The 17,328-nt window shown below is 40.7% G+C and overlaps 1 protein-coding gene across 4 annotated transcripts in view; it reads left to right on the top strand.

The window, feature by feature from the left end:
- The window catches only part of DIP2C (disco interacting protein 2 homolog C), a 159,198-nt gene that overhangs the window by 133,417 nt on the left and 8,453 nt on the right, over positions 1 to 17,328 (top strand). For all 4 annotated transcript variants that reach the window (XM_053467787.1, XM_053467786.1, XM_053467785.1 and 1 more), the window contains 9 exons: positions 356 to 436; positions 3,306 to 3,429; positions 3,670 to 3,791; positions 5,625 to 5,736; positions 6,153 to 6,262; positions 7,028 to 7,158; positions 7,302 to 7,470; positions 8,182 to 8,352; positions 14,780 to 14,841. In XM_053467787.1, coding sequence (XP_053323762.1) covers positions 356 to 436; positions 3,306 to 3,429; positions 3,670 to 3,791; positions 5,625 to 5,736; positions 6,153 to 6,262; positions 7,028 to 7,158; positions 7,302 to 7,470; positions 8,182 to 8,352; positions 14,780 to 14,841 — 1,082 coding nt within the window. The remainder of the gene's footprint in view (positions 1 to 355; positions 437 to 3,305; positions 3,430 to 3,669; positions 3,792 to 5,624; positions 5,737 to 6,152; positions 6,263 to 7,027; positions 7,159 to 7,301; positions 7,471 to 8,181; positions 8,353 to 14,779; positions 14,842 to 17,328) is intronic.

Below are 17,328 nucleotides of genomic sequence, written 5' to 3'. Positions count from 1 at the left end.
TCCCAGAGTCATCAGGGTAATGGGAGTTTTAGCCCTCATAGGTGCAAAAAAGTTATTATGTGTGTTTTCGCACCCGTATTTTGGCTCTTTAGCATAATTATCAGATTTAACCCCTTCCTATGTGTGCGTGAAATTGCTCAATTTTGTACATCGTGCGTGCCAAGTTGCCAGCAGTCCTGGTGATCTGGATCTGAACCTTTTGTTGTTGGGACTGTCCCGGTAAAATCAAAGCTCTTGGCGTCTTAAATAATTCAGTCCCTACATACCTAGTGCATACGTATGTGTTGTATAAATGTATTGATTAGTCGGATATTAATATTTTCTTTTTTTTCTTTTTCTTTTTGTATTTTATTAGTTTTTATTCTTGTCAGAAGTCCTACAGTGGAGATCTCAAACCACGCCTGATCATGTCCTATACACGTTACTTAATTCAAGGGTAAGATATATGTTAAATAATGGATTATTGTGATGAGTGTTATCGAGGATGGCCATGATGCGTAAGCCACATCCGCTGATATTTTGATCCTTGAGATCTGAAGATCATCTTACTGTCCCAGCCTACTATCTAAAATTATATATTTACACGTTGAGGCTCCATTCCCCTTTATTCATAAAATTATCTCAAATTGGATCTCTATCGCGTGAAATGAGAAAGCGTTTTAGTCCCTTTCAAGAACATGTTTGCTTGTTACATTTCAATAGACGTCAACATTCTTCTCTAGAATAGGAAAATGCCTTCCCGGTATATTTGGAACCATTTCAATAAAGTGGTGTTTATTTCCAACCGGATTTAGAAGGTTCTGGTGTTTCAAAGCACTTAGGATAATGAGCCAGAAAAAGGCTTTTGTGTTCTATCAGAATCCGGTATTGCTTTTATTGGAGGTCAGGATGGTGTCCTTTATGGCCCAAAAAAGTCCAAAATTAAAATCTTACTGATGTCGAGAGTAGCCCAAATCATATTAATCCTCGGCATTTAGAATTTAAGCCAACGTGCTCTTAACCCCTTACATGTATGGGCCCACAATGCATTGTTTTTAATGGGTTGAAGGACAACCCATTTTCCTTAAGGGGTTAAAAATAAATAGAAACATATCCGTAGGAGAGCGTCGGTGTGAGCACAGCCATAATAAGTGGGTCAAAAAAGTGTTTTAATGTGGAGGAGGCCTGCCAGATCTACTTTATGGCAAATTCAGCTCTGTCTATTGGCGATCGATAGAAGAACCACCGAAAGAATCCAACCACTAAAAACTGCATCATGCACTATGCCACACTGTGGCCATTTCTGGAACTGCATGTCATACCCTGCTGCTGATGGACCAATGTTCTTGAAGTAAAACAAGGACAGGAATGGCACAGTACATGTTACGTTGTATCTATCAAGTAACGTAAAGTTAGATACAAGGGGCCATTGCGGAGATGGTTTGTTGACCTCCGGCTGGATCCCGCCTACGTCATCCTCAGCCTTCTATAGGCTGGGGGGTCCATCAACAGCAGAGACTGATTGGCCGACCACGTTGTGGAGTCCTAAAAATATTGTTGGTCTCGGTTTGCGCTCTCCTGTCGCTCTGTATCTGAGCACTGAGCGGCAATATTTGCTTCTAGTGCCTGCGCTAAAGGGACTTGTGTGAAAACCGAATCCTGTCTGAATGAGTACGCAAACTGATCGCTTCCCAGGCCCCCGAGCCGGTGTGCAGGTCCTCCAGTAAAATCCCTTTTTATATATTAAAACCTAATTTCTGCCCTGGGTCTGCACACACGCTGCCCGTAGAACCCGGCCGGTCCCGTTTTCGGACCAGTAATGGTCATTAAGACGGGTCCTCTCCACCCTCGGAACCTGTGTTCCTCTACATCCCCTCTACTAACGTTGGTCCTCTCAAAGTCGGGACAGCGTCCGTTCTTTGCATCAGTTTGGGAACTGTTTCATGCTGGGATTCCTCTTTTTTTGGACGAGTCCCTTTAGATAATCATCTGTGTGGAGCCGTGCAGTGAAGTGCCGTAGAAAAGTGGGTTTTGTTCTTGATCGTTCCGTATTTGACATTGCAGTCTCCGGAGAGCGGGTTCCTCTCTGCACCGTCTGTCTTTGTTAACAGTATGTCGAGAAATGTGTATGCTTTCCCTGTCGTACGGCGCTATAGCATCTGTTGGCGCTTTATATAAAAGAAAAAAAAATGACAATAATAATAATAATAATCGTATTTATTTTATCTGCTGACCTGGAGTTCCCCATTGTAAGTTACCATGAAATATGTGGGTGCCACACGTTTTATTCTGTTCATCTGCTTGTTTGCCTTACAGGTTGCCGAGTGAGGAATAAAAACGGGTGACTAAACGGGGTTTCTTGATATTACGTCGTTAATGTTTTTCTGCTTCCACCAGGTCTGCCTCCCACTCTGTTCTAGATTATCTCTGGTCCATGTTCGGGGTTCCCACGGCCTCCAAATCAAAGCCCACTAGCTGGCCAAACCCCGATTATCTTCACGTAACACAACAATGGCAATTGCCTGTCCGTCGAATGTCTCCTCTGGGCGTTCCTAGTGTTTTATTTCATATGCTGTTGACGGGGTTTAATGACTATGTTGTGAACCAAAATAAGCCATTCCCCTCCCCGACTTAATTATACATTAAAAAGCTCTCTGCCTGCCTTCATATAACGCACGGCTAGATCTTATATCGCCTTTTGCTATGCGTTAAGCAGGGACACTTGGCCCTTCACGCGGGAATAATTCCCTGGCATTGGCCCTGCCTGCTGTATATATATATATATAACACTGCAACAATCATTCCGCAATATTATTATTATGAAGCTCCCTAAACGGAGAACCGAGATCTTTATTTCCGCATTTTAGGAAATATGTTAGTTTTACCTGGCAGACTGAGATACAAATGACCCTTAATATCCAAGCAGCGCATGCACGAACTGTAATAAATGCGTAAATACTGAGGCTATTTCTAAGCGTTTTTACCACCCGGGTTTTACATTTATTTCTTAACTAAATGTTAGGTTATATGTCTGCTTTGGCGTTAATCATTTTATACATAGGTGCAGACACTAATGGTACACTCTTATAGGTGACTCTAGTATAATATATATATATATATATATATGTATATATTTATGTATGTATATATATATATGTATATATATAATATGTAGCACTGTTTTAAAGCTTTAGTATGCCCTATCATTACTTATTAAATTCCGTAAGGCTCGTTTATACCTCGTCAGTCACCATATAGATATATTTATATATTTTAAATATATATATATTTGTGTGTTCTCTGTTTTTCTGTGTCTCTCTGTACAGGGAACGATAGCCAACTCTCTGACGTGCAGCCAGCTACACAAGCGAGCGGAGAAGATCGCGGTCATGTTAATGGAAAGAGGACACTTACAAGACGGAGATCACGTCGCGCTGGTTTATCCTCCAGGTGAAAAGAAGAAATTAAAAAAAAAAAAATCTAATAATTTACTTAAAGCCAGGGTTCTTACTGGTATGAAGTTCTGATTTCTGTGGATCTCTGGAAGTCCACAAAGCTAATAAAGCTCACTAAATGCCGGGTATATATGTTGCCAGCGTGAAGATGCAGTCGCCGTGTAACGCGTCGGAAGCCCGTATGGGAGAAGACACTGGCGTTATTAACGCATGCGTGCGCGTTTTTGTCTCGCAGGGACGGACCTGATTGCGGCATTTTACGGCTGCCTTTATGCCGGCTGCGTGCCGATTACCGTGCGTCCTCCGCATCCGCAGAATATCGCAACGACATTGCCCACGGTGAAAATGATAGTGGAGGTGAGACGTCCGCTCTGTGCTCCATTGTTCCTGCTGGTGTTTTTCTACTAGTAACCATTCTGCTGTGATTAAATAAATAAATATATATTTTGCCGATTTTGGCTGTTTTCGATATGTGTAAAATAATTACAGCGGGTTTCCCATCCAGTACATAGAGGCCGCCTGCAGCGTATCCACACATTTTGTCCCCAGGTACCTGCATATTGTCCCGGTCCATTATACGCCCCCCCACCCCCGGTATATATGTTGGTCCTTTATAAACGAATAAAAGCTGTAGGGGGGGTTACACGGTAATTGGAGGGAAATGTTTCTTACAGGGATTTTATCCCCATTTTCAAATGCGATATATTCTCCAGGGAGGGTTAGAAACCCAGTAGAACCCTCTGGGAGGGCAGTCATTTTAAGTGCCCCGTATATACAATAATTACCCTTTAGGGGAGCCAGGAGACGCTCACCATATGGGGCCGGACATTGTGAAGAAGTTTGGTACCTATTACCACAAATATATAAACTTTGGGAAGAATCTTTACGGCCGCGGACGGTGTTGTAAGACATTTTAAAATGGACCAAATAAATGGTAAAGTTTGCCATTGCCTGTCCCTTTCCTCTCGAAGGTTCAAGTATCATAATACCATATAATAACAACTATATATATAATATATAAAAATAATAATTCTAATGATGGTATCAATATAATAATATAATAATAATATACTATAAAAATAATAATTCTAATAATGGTGCTAATATAATTTATTATATAATTAATATAATAATCATAATAAAATACCATTATTAGAATTATTCTTTATATATTATTTATATATTATTTTAGTAACATTATTATATTAATTATATAATAAATTATATTAACACCATTATTAGAATTATTATTTTTATATTATTATTATCATTATTATATTAATTATATAATTATATTGATGCCATTATTGAATTATTATTCTTTATATATTATCAATATAATGTAGTATATATAATATATAACTGCATAAAATAATAATAATATAATATAATATAATAATTCTATAATAACTACGGAGTCCAATGATGTGACAAGTGGAAGAGAAAGTGTTTTAATAGCTGGTTATTTAGGCAGACTGGCTAATCGTTCTAATGCTCGGTGTTTAGATATTTGCATTAGTTACTGATGAGGTTGCAGGCAGGTTGCAATTAGATAATTATTTTTTTACGAAATGATTTATTATGTGGTCTGATTTCTATATAAAAATCTTAACTCTTTGGGTCACATGCGGCTTTTAGCTAATCGCTCAGGATTTTTTATTTTTGGGGGAGGGGAATGTTTGGACAAGAGGTCTTCATCTATAACTAGAGGATCAGAGGCTTAGATGTAGTGTTACTTTACTGAGAGGGTAGTAGATAAGTGTAACAGCCTCCCAGCAGAAGTGGTAGTAATACAGTAAGGGAATGTAAACATGCATGGGATAGGGCATATGGCTCCTGAATCTAAGACGAGACCAACGACTGATTAAGGTCCGAGTCTTTACAGCAGGAAAAAACAAGGCGACTAGCCGGGCTGGAATGATGTGCCGCTTGGAATGATGTTTCCAGTGATGCATTTTGTAACTCCTTTAGAAGAACACCCCCTGTCCATGAACTTTTTTCTTTGGCAACAACCAATCAGTGCCTAATTTTGCGTCACGTGAGAATTAAGGGTTCCCAGCAAAAAAAAAATCTGAACGAGGCTACCATTACCAGCTGTAAGCGGCTCGCATAGCGTACGGTAGAAATGAATACTGTGGACTTTCCTCGGAAAGCCTGGTTAACGTCTTGGTCTTTTATCTTCTGTCCCAGGTGAGCCGGTCTGCCTGTCTGATGACTACTCAGCTCATCTGTAAACTGTTACGCTCAAGAGAAGCTGCAGCAGCCGTGGATGTTAGATCGTGGCCGCCGATCCTCGACACCGGTGAGTCCCGGCGTAATAACATCCGGATCGTTCCTCGTAAGCTGCGCGTGGAAGTCTGTATTACTGCGTATATGTGTGTGAATCATGTAATAAAAAGTGAGTTATATGCCGGCTGTATGAAAAGTGAATGAATATTGAATGGGAAAGCGACGCATCGCTCAGGGGTGAGGGGCCGATTGCCACTGGGCCGGTCCAGAATTGTTCACAAAGGGCCGGACCGGCCCGGGCAGTCAGGAACGCAGCGTAGTCGTGTAACGAAAGGTAATGTGACCCCACGGTGAAAGTGAGGCTGCTTGCTGGTGAGTGAAGGGGGTCCGAGGGGCAGATGTAGAATGTTATCACTGTGTTTTGTAACCCGCACAAGCGTTCTGCTGTAAATGAATTAATCTTAATGGTCACATGTTTTCATTCCGTAGATGATTTGCCAAAGAAGAGACCTTCCCAAATCTACAAACCATCTGACCCAGAAACATTGGCTTACCTGGATTTTAGTGTCTCTACAACTGGAATGCTCGCCGGGGTGAAGGTGCGTAAAACCCATTGTACTATTAGAATGATTAGTACATCGGCTCTAATCCGGATAACGCCAGGGTCTGTCTCTTTTAAAGGGGAAGTCCCATGAAAAAAAAATATTTAGCTCCTTCAACATAAAATTCACTCCTGTATAGAGTAATATAACCCCCAGTGCTGTATAGAGTAATATAACCCCCAGTGCTGTATAGAGTAATATAACCCCCAGCGCTGTATACAGTAATATAACCCCCAGCGCTGTATACAGTAATATAAACCCCAGCGCTGTATACAGTAATATAAACCCCAGCGCTGTATACAGTAATATAACCCCCAGCACTGTATACAGTAATATAACCCCCCCAGAGCTGTATACAGTAATATAACCCCCCAGCGCTGTATACAGTAATATAAACCCCAGCGCTGTATACAGTAATATAAACCCCAGCGCTGTATACAGTAATATAACCCCCAGCACTGCATACAGTAATATAACCCCCCAGAGCTGTATACAGTAATATAACCCCCCAGCGCTGTATACAGTAATATAAACTCCCAGGAAATAACAATATGATTTACCTGAACTCCTTATACATTATTTGTAAATTTACAGCACCTAGCTCAACACTCACGGTTAACCATAAAAAGGGGTCAGGAATGGTTCAGTAAGGAGGAAATGCATTACCCACATTAGTTGTTATTTTGTTTGCTTATAGAGTTATACATGTTACGTCCCTGTGTTTTGGGGCCCTGTATTACTGATAACTTTGCCATTTTGCAGATGTCTCATGCAGCCACTAGTGCCTTCTGTCGTTCTATTAAACTTCAGTGTGAGCTGTATCCGTCTCGAGAGGTGGCTATATGTCTGGATCCGTACTGCGGACTTGGCTTCGTCCTTTGGTGCCTCTGTAGGTGAGTTTTTAGAAATCTGCATTTCAGGAAAATTATATTTTTTTGGTTTTATGAAATAATATGAAATGGGCTGTAGGGGCTCGTTCCATGAATTCCTTTAGTGGAAGTCACAGTACGTGTTAATACGTCCCGTGTCTTTGCAGCGTGTATTCTGGACACCAGTCTATACTAATTCCTCCGTCAGAGCTGGAGATCAACCCCGCTTTGTGGCTCCTCGCCGTGAGTCAGTACAAAGTCCGCGACACGTTTTGCTCGTACTCCGTTATGGAACTCTGTACCAAGGGCCTTGGCTTACAGACCGAATCCCTGAAGGTAAGGCCGTCGTTACAGAATTACTTTATTATGCTTTTCTTTCCTTGTTTTTTGGGGGAAGTTGAGAACAGATGATTGCAGACCTGGATCTCACGTCTTCTGCAGGACACCTGCTGTCATTTTAATGATGGCCGCGTCAGCTAGTCTAATATAAGAGCAATAAGGTCCTAACTAACTAAATTCAATTACTTTTAAACACAATCGCACAGAGGTAGCTTACTGGGTTCCCGGTAAACGTCCCTCGTTGGAAGGGAGTTTAATTAAATTATTGGAGCAGGGAACGTTAAAGACTTGCTCTCTGACCTAAGAGTCTACTTTTACTGAGTTACTTTTAGAACCGTGCAAAATATTGAACTCACTGCGGTTACTGTGAAAAGCTGGCCCTTTTTGATCGTTTTCGCGGTAAGAAACGGCAGGCAAGAAAGCGGGTGGAAACCCCGTCAGGGCGCATGCGTTGTTTCCTCAAACATGCAGCGTGACATCACGGGTGCGTGACATCACTGGTTTCTGTATAAGTAGACCGAATGGAAATGAAGCAGTGTACTTATATTCCAGGTATCATTTTGATAAAATCTATAGGAATCATCTCTGGCAATTTTTAATATATCACAACGCTTTATGAGCTTCGAATATTAATTCGCAAAACATACTCTTTGTGATTGGCTTGATTTTTTTTTTGTTTTCTTTCTTTTTTTTCGTTTTCAATCATAGGCAAGAGGTTTGGATCTCTCCAGGGTACGGACTTGCGTGGTAGTGGCTGAAGAACGCCCGAGGATATCTCTCACCCAGTCCTTTTCAAAGTTATTTAAAGACCTGGGTCTCCATCCGAGGGCTGTAAGCACTTCGTTCGGCTGTCGGGTTAACCTGGCCATATGCTTGCAGGTATGTTCTTTCAAACTTTCCATTTTATTTTTTGTATTTTTTTTAAAAAAGCATCAGTTAATAAATCATTACCAAGTTTAATAACGTTTAATAAAGTGTTCCAATTTCAAATCGAAAGGTATATTCTGAATTTGAATATAACCCCATCTCTTTCTCTTGGACGAATGTTTCTGTGTGAAGACCGATGCGTATTGATGATCATGTTGAAAAATAGAGAGACGTTCTCTATTATAATAAAATAATAAAACATAAAAAATAATCTTTAAAAGGGAAAATCTAGCTTTATGAATAATTCTGCTCATAATGACGAATAGATAGGGATCATTTCTAGGGGACAGTGGTCTGTTTAGATATCGAAATATCTTCAGCTGACGCTCTCACCAAACACCGTAACATTAAAAGCAAAATATGACCTCATGGACCAGGAGTGCAGAGTCATCCATTGTCGTGTTTTGATGTAAGGATAGCGCCCTGCTTTGTCCGTCCCCTGAAATGGGATGCCAAAGATGTCCCGCTTTGTGGCTTCTCGCTGCGAGTCAGTACTAAGTCAGAGAACCCATATCTGGCAGAGAAAACCACCAGATGGAATTTTCTCTGTTTTCTTTTATTTTTTTATTTATCTATTTTTGCAATATCCATTGTTGGGCTGGCAAGCGGGGCGTGGGAATTGAGTAGCCCCTAGGCAAAAGAATTGGGTCTGAATAAGATGTCGCCTTGTTTCAGGGCACCAATCCTTCCAGCTAGTAGGTGTTTACGAGGCCTTGCTTATTTTTGTAAATTTTGTTAAGACTTGCCCATTTCTACCCACCAAGTAGCCCCTGGAAACACATTTATGAAATATATATTAAAGATGTAATTTAATTGTATCATGGGTCATCGTTATCTGAGAAACGTCCATCATAGGGGGGAGCGCGGTGTTCGTCTTCTAGCAAAGTCCCGAGCAGCACGGCCCGGCTCTTCACGCTTCATTAAGTCGGATTCTGCATTGTTTGGACTCATAAATTAAGCTCGATGATTGCACAGCTGTGGCTGCACTTCTGTTCTGCCACCGGGTATTTTCAGACGGAAAGACATCTGGGTTATTGTATGCTGTCTTGATTTGGAATTATTTTCTTGAGGGCCCGGCTAAGCAGCTGATACGTGGGTTTGTGACATTAGTAAAGACTTCTTTGATTCTTTTTATATTTCAGCACAATTAATAGAACAATTCATTTGCTTCAGCAATTATTTCAGCACAATTAATTTTAAGTCATACATAAATATATTAGAAAACCCCCCATATATTGTCTATACCATGGGAGCAGCCATCTTGACTTCCTGTTCCATCTTGACTTCCTGTTCCACCATTAACTACCCCGTCCACTTTGGTGCCATTGCGTAGGTTTTGGAGGGAAAGCCGCAGAGGACTTTATACCTTGTATATATTTGTATATAAAGTTTGATATATGTTTCTCGCTAAGTCAGATATCTGGCACAGACGCGAAAGATTGTGGTTTCTCACTTGGAACGTTTGTTTTGGAAAATGTTTGAGGTTTTAGAAAAGTGCAAATCCATCTAAAAAAATGTAGCCAGCATGTAATGTTTCTTCGTGTTGGCAAATAGCAAAATTACTAAAGTGGAAATTACATTTCTCGCATTTATGAAACAGAATTGGCCAAACAATAGAGTCATGATTCATTATAAATCTTGGAAGTTTCAAAGACGTCTGTTTCCAGAATTTCCGTAGCATTGCGTCTTTTTATTTTTTATTTTAACCAGTTTATTATATAGATTTATTTAAAATTTGTGTTTACATGAAGAATGTTTCTGCCAATGGGTTACTATGGTGAGAAGATCATTAGTTTTTTGTGGGTTTTTTTGGGGGGGGTATTAAATAAAGGACTCTCAGTACATTTTGCAGTTATCTTGATTATTTCGTAGACCTCTTATGCTATAGATGTCCAGGCCGCTTATCAGTACAGACTGCTAAAGTATTACAATTTAATTGAAATCCCTGGAATTTTTCTTCGATCCGGGGAAAAAATAGATCAAATTAGAGATGTTTAGAAGTTTCAATACCTTGAAAAATATTTTTTAAAAATATTTTATACATCTTATCTTTATGATCAAAATACCTTTTCTCTGTAAGAGATACGTTCCCTGTCCCAAAGATACTGGACATATTTTCTGTTTCCTTTTTTGCTTTTTTTTTTTTTTTTTGCTTTTTTTAAGAAACTGTGCTTGACATTCATTGTTAAATGTGCTTTTAATATAAATAAATCAACTACTCTTTGACCTCTTTTAAATTGGGATCTATATTTCCCTCTAAAGTACAGAAATTTAGATAAAAATGCCAAAATATTTTAATTTTATTTACACATCTGCTTTCCCCATGCTACTTATACCTTTGATGTCACGTGAGCTTTCCCATACCTCCAAAGTGTCCAGTTTTTCACGCGATACCCTACTGTCCTATGTATCTGCCCCTCTGTCCCGGTTTTGCAGTCAGGGGGTCCTCTGGTCTTCCGGCTGTAAAATCAATGGAAGTCGGTGTTGTTGTCCTGACTACCCCCCCCTGCTAAGCTACACCCCTTCCAGCTTTGGCCCTGCCCCTCTGTTCCTCTAGCCACACCCTAAAAACAGGTGTTCTGATTCGGACACATGAAATGTTGGCGGGGATGCTTTCCTGGTGTATCCTCGGTAACGTTATAACCATAACACCACCAGCAATGCAAGCGATAAGCAACACTTTTTGTCAGTTATTCATTCCTTGATAACTCAGAGGAATCAATAAATGTATTTATCACTGCGCTTTATATGACACTTGGCGTTTTTTTTGGTTTTTTTTAAAGCATTTTATTGAATGTGGACAGTTGTGACCCAAAGAAACATCTTATAGCGCAGAAATAGTCACCTTTGGCAAAAGTGCAGTTAGAATTCTTGTCCTTCCCAATAAAACGTGAAGTCGGCCGATCACATGTATGCTAGCAGAATTTCAGATACATGTGATTGGCAGCTCTTACTTCTATTGCTTTTTGGACAGCCTGTTCCCTTTGCCAGGAATGAGTGCTACTGAGCATGTGCAGAAAGTAGTGTACTGACGAATACTTCCTGCTTTCAGTAACGGCGGCCGTGGGAGGAGTTAAATGAGACAGAAGTATCATTTTCTAACCACAATAGCTAAAGATTGCCTGCATGGATCTACATGCGGTAAAATTCCGTGGAGTCCTTGCCCAATAGACTACAATGTACATTTAACATGAAAATAGGGCCAGAGTGATCACAGAGGTATTTTGTTAACAAAAATAGTTGAGAAAGTGTTAGCTGTTGGATATCACTAACCACATTCACGGTCTGTCTACACGGTAAAATAATAATAATCTGTCCTTTATAAAATAAATTGTTATTTTTAACATTTACTAGCCATGTATGGACCCTTTTTTTTAGTAAATAGTGTATATACATCATTTTTGCATATGAACGGTACGTGTGGGATCTGTGCAGGATTCAGGTGTGTTGGAGTCTTCACTTCACATCAGATGTTCTCATTCTGTACTAAAATCTGTAACTTTTCACCTTTTGATTTAACCTTTTGCGGAACAATTGTTTTTCTTTTTTTTTTTAATTTACTTATTAGATTTCTATGTTTGACATGTTTTTTTTGTTTTTTTTATTCTCTGCTTCTTGCATTTCCCTGATCTCCCCAATTTTCCTATTTACATCTGGCGTGTTTCTTTACGTTTATCTCTGGTTGTCTTCACCTTTTCCTTTCTGTACCTTCACTCGCTCCTTCCGCTGTCCCTGCTTTGTAGCCTCACAAGCTGGGGAAACTGGCTGAACAGGTAGGGGATTTTCACGTTCCCTAAACACCCACCCATCGGCTTCGTAGAATAGACAACAATAGGAGAAGAGACTTTGAGGTTTCTACACAGTAGTCTCAGCTCCCAATATTTTACCATTACCATATATATTTTATTGTCTGTTAATCTATCCTTTTTCTTGGTGTCTCCTCTCGCACCGTGGCTTCCATAGTTTGGGCAATCGCAGATCCAGTGAAAATTCTGCTTAACATTGCTAACCAATTGTTTCTGATTTAATAAGTTGAGGCTGGTACAATCTACCAAGACGTATAGATATATATGATGGTATTTTCTTCTATAGGATATTAGATACAGACTCCTAGAGTTTCTCCTGTGGAAGAGGATAGGTTGGCGCGAGATGTAATAATGAACGGCCGACAGTCTTTTTTTTTTTTTCTATTTTTTTTTTTTAGGAGAAACTTTCAGGGATTGGGACTTCCGAATAGTTAAATAAGTCAGCAGAAATGTTTCTCCTGTAAGGAAATAGGGAGGGGGGGAGGTCGTCGGAAATGATGTGGCAATTCTAAGAAGGTTCAAATGCTGGTAGAGAGTTTTCAAAGTGTAGGTGTTGTGCTTTGCTTTGGTCTCGGAAGTTTATTCACTAAACCGGGGGGGCTTCCTGGCCAGTTAACCATGAAAACTCTGACTACCCTATTTATTATGTAGAGCCAAACATGGTGAGCTGTGAGAAAAACTGAGCTGGCTCTGGATGATGTTAGTTATTGCGAGGTTGCATTGTCACAATTGTAACGGCGCGTTATACGGAGCCAGCTCAGCCCTTACAAGAAAGTGATGTCAGAAGTAGAAATGTTCAACTCTCGTGGAAAATGGCAGTTTAGTAAGTGCCCCCTATAGTGCTGCTTTCTTGGGTATCTTCCCAAATCACACACGCACTTGGCTTTTTCCTGACAAGGGGTTTCTCTTTCCGGTGCCGCCTTGTATTGGTTAACATGCATGCGCCATTGTGCCTTTTGTACCATTACACCTCAGTGGCTTTGAGATACCAGTCTGGTTAAACTAGGTGGCTGCCTGTGTTACACCTTCCTAAATCACAGAATAGCCATGCTTTTACTAGCAGGCAGAGGTTTTTAGATGCAAAACACTGTTATGGTTTGTCTTAGCTTCTGAATTTATTTTATATTTTAGTATTCTATAAAAAAAAAAAAAAAAGCATATAGTTGTGGAGGGGGACTAAAGAGTGCGGTATGATTGGGACCTGCATTGTATTGATCATGTTGTTTGTGATGGTGACAGAGGCTGCTCATGTTGAATGCACAGAGCAAAGGGGCTGCCAGATAGTGTTTTGTGCAGGAAAGATAGGAGCTACCAGATCGTGCTGTGTCTGGTGAGGAGAGGGGCTGCCGGATCATGCTGAGTGCAGGATGGAGAGCGGTTACCAGATTGTGTTGTGAGCAGTGAGGAGAGGGGCGGTCAGATCATGTTGTGCGCACAGTAAAGGGGCTGCTGGATCGTGTCACGTGCAGCGAGTAAAGTCGTCTCATTGGGATTCAGCGCAGGTATAATGTATCATTGTTTTATTTTGTAAGCTTACTTAACCCACTTGTGTTTGCTGTCCTGGGATATCCTTTTGTGCCATACAGACAAATATGTGTAAGACCCCAGTGTAAGCACCCATTGACATTCCTGCGCGTAGCATGCATGAGGAGCGCTGCTCCCTCTATACCTGACCTCTATGAATTCAAAGTAGGTCCCTGATCTTGTAAATCATATACAGGAAGGAGCGATCAACATAGTTGTATCTTGTAATTTTTTTTGAGCAGGTAACGGTGATTGAGGTCCTAATCATCTTGTTCCATTATTTTCATTGACGCTGCCAGTCCTGAAGTGTGCCGGTTACCATCTGGCAGCGATAGAATTTGCATCTAAAAACTTATGTCTTCCCAAACTGATTTTCCCAATCTATTGTAGTTTTTAGATTTTAGACAAAGTGTTTTCTTCCTTCCTAACATTGTGAAGTTTTCCAATTTTCCTTAAAGTATCCAGAACCTGATCCATCGTACTTTTTCTCTTTGTGTTTCCCACCGGTAGACGTCCCTCAGGTTTCACTCGCTTCGTCGGGTTTCTCTTTTGTGTTATTTGTTTCAGATTCAGTCTACAAGAGTTTCTGTTTTTTTTTTTCCAGCATTTTAATGATTTTACCAAAATGAACATATGGGTTTTGGTTTGGCAGCGATGACTCTTACCACAGTTGAACTATCGTTAACCTCTCCAAAAATTCAACATTCAGGAATCAAAAACATCCAAGCGGCTTCTCTCCGTTGAAGTCCGTTCATGTCTGCGCCTTGTTTTAATATTCAGCGTTAAATTCCACGACCACCCTGAGTAATTTTTGCAGGATATTAAAAATTCTTGATCTGCATTAAAAAAAAGTTAACAAGTTAGAAAAGTCCTCTTCCCCTTCGCCTCGTACTGTTTACTTTAACAATCGTCTGAGTGCTACGGAGATGCACCAAGGTTTTGTAAGAAGAGCTAATTTATGACATATCCTTGTGGACCTTAAGAGGTTAAATTCTGTTCTCGTGTATATATTACTCTGGGCTCATTTCAAAATATTTATTTTATTTCAGGGAACATCTGGACCGGATCCCACCACCGTCTATGTGGACATGCGGGCTTTGCGACATGACAGGTACGTCCGAGTCTCTGTGCAGGAAGTACTTTCCTTGCGTATTGATTTTTTTAAATGCAAAACAACCAAAAATATATCATCTCCTATCAGCGCTTCTGTGTGTAGAAAGCTCTGCCGTGTGTCAGGTTGTGTCGCCTCCATGGGCTTTGTATGCAGACTGTATATACACCACCGTTTAAAGGTTTGGGGTGACTTAGCTGTTTTTTATGGAAAACATGGAAATTTCTGGCTGTAACATAATTGTAAAAGGGTTTTCTAACCATCAATTAGGATTTGTCCTAAATATATATATATATATATATGGTCTGTAAGTAAATCTTTAGCTGTTTGCGAGGGTTTCGTCTAAATAAAAGTCTTGCAAAGTTCTGAACACTGGCCCGGCCGGCTGTCACTCAGAGGGTTAAAAGAGTTGTAATTATGGAGTACAGCGTGTTTTATGCGGCGTGACTCAGTACAGAGCCGAACGGCCCGTAATTGCCCTCGAGGCTCACTTTGCATGGAGATTCCTGCCCCGGTGCCTCGTTCATTCTCTGCGCTGTTACATTCGTCTTCGCTCTCCTTGTTTTTACTTCTTCACTCATCGTTCCCAGATTCCTGCGAGCATAGAGCGCTCGGACCAAATGACATTATACCCGGAACATGCGTGACCGGGGACCTCTTGTTCTAGTTTAGCCGTGTTGAAGTTGGTGATTCACGGGAAATGGTTCCCTCGCTGCCTCCGAAACGCGTACGAGCTCCACGCTGCTTCGTTCTCAGTCAGGCAAACCGTGTCGTTGGACTCGAAACAGAGAAACGCAGCATGGCGGCCGGTTTTAAGATTCTGAATTGGGGTGATTTCCCTTTAAATCTCACGGCACTGCAGACGCTGCTGGGTACCGATCTTGCTTATAGTACTCACCGTCAGTTATGTTAGTGAATGTACCAAAGAAAGGCGTGATGGGAGTGCGTATGAATTAATTGAAAGTTAATGTGTTATATACAAGAGGAACCTGGAAAATATACCGGAGCAATCGCTATGCCCAATATCAATCATAGTAGAGAGAGAGAGATGAAAGGGTTAAATGCTTTAAAGTGGTCCCTAACGTATAATATTAACCTTGGGTGGTAATGAGCGATAACACTATATGGAAGATACTCAATTAAAATAAAATCAGTATGGAGGATAGTAGCGCTGCCGGGGGTGCGTGCCGGGATCATGGTGGAAGCCTCAACAGTCCCTGGTAGGACTGTTGGAAGATAACTGGTGGTGCGCCGATAAATGGTTGCCGTCACCAAATATATATATATATATACTGCCTGCGTTTGGCAGAGTGAGATGACACCGGCCTTAAGGAATCCCGCCAAATGTGGAAATGATGCATGGAAGTGAAGGGAGTGTGATACCGGGGTCTATTCACTAAAGGGAATGTAATACCGGGGTCTATTCACTACAGGGAATGAAATACCGGGGTCTATTCACTAAAGGGCCAGCCAAGATCATCTTGCAGCAGAAGCTCCCTGGGCTTTGACCCTTCATAATGTATAGTGACATCATGAGCAGAAACTCTCCTGGAAATGCTCCTGTGAGCTCTCCCCTTAGTGAATAGACCCCACAGGATCCCTGAGCCATCGCCACAATTAGAGGAGGTGCACATGGAGTAAATGTGGTCGCTCCTGCATGTGTTCAGATCTGTTACTGATCTGCAAAAGGCTTTACATTTATATTCTCCATCTCCTTCTCACACTGTGTCCGGGGTTTATTCACTAAATCCAGAGCTGGCAGGAAAGATGCAGCTTCAGCTCATTCCACGTTACAAAGGGACGATCCCAGCTAGCTTCTGCTCCAAGACAGGCCGATCTGCTCTTTTATCCTGGAAACCTTTGTGAATAAAGTGAAGTATTCTATTTTTTTGTTTTTTTGCTTTAAAAAGTTCCTCCTCTATAAACGTTGAACGCTAAACAAGCAGACAGACGCCGGTTTGAATAACACGAGACGCAGCTGGCATTTTCTTGCATTTTCTTTTTCTTTTTGTTTTAAATATTTGTTTTCAGTAAAAGTCCTCCTTAAAAATGTTTACGTTTTAAACCATATTCATTTTGTGTCAGATACCCCCCCCACCCTACATACTGTTACTTATAAACATCTCCCTTTAATGGAGCAGAGCGCAGCGTTCCATCACTTCTTAATGAGGCAACAACAACGGAAACGGGGGGTTCTCTTAAAGTAAAACCGTTGCTTTCCCTAAATCCTAAATGTTGCTTTTCTTTACGTTTAAAAACAGTTCTAGGTTCTTCAGAATAAATCCATTTTATTCTGTTCTTTTATAAAATAATAAACAACCCATGGCGTGACCAGCGCAATGGTAAAGATTTCATGGCATATTGGGTCAAAATGTTACAAAAAACCTTCCGGAAGGTGTTTCACTTAAACTTGTATCCATAGTTTGCTATCTGAAAAAGTCTCCTAGTTGTCCCTTTAATGATCGTTGAATAATTTTTAAGATGGCG

Source organism: Spea bombifrons, chromosome 5 (genome assembly GCF_027358695.1).
Source record: "Spea bombifrons isolate aSpeBom1 chromosome 5, aSpeBom1.2.pri, whole genome shotgun sequence".
Classification (NCBI taxonomy): Eukaryota; Metazoa; Chordata; class Amphibia; order Anura; family Pelobatidae; genus Spea; species Spea bombifrons.
This window is presented reverse-complemented; position numbering and strand designations above follow the sequence as displayed.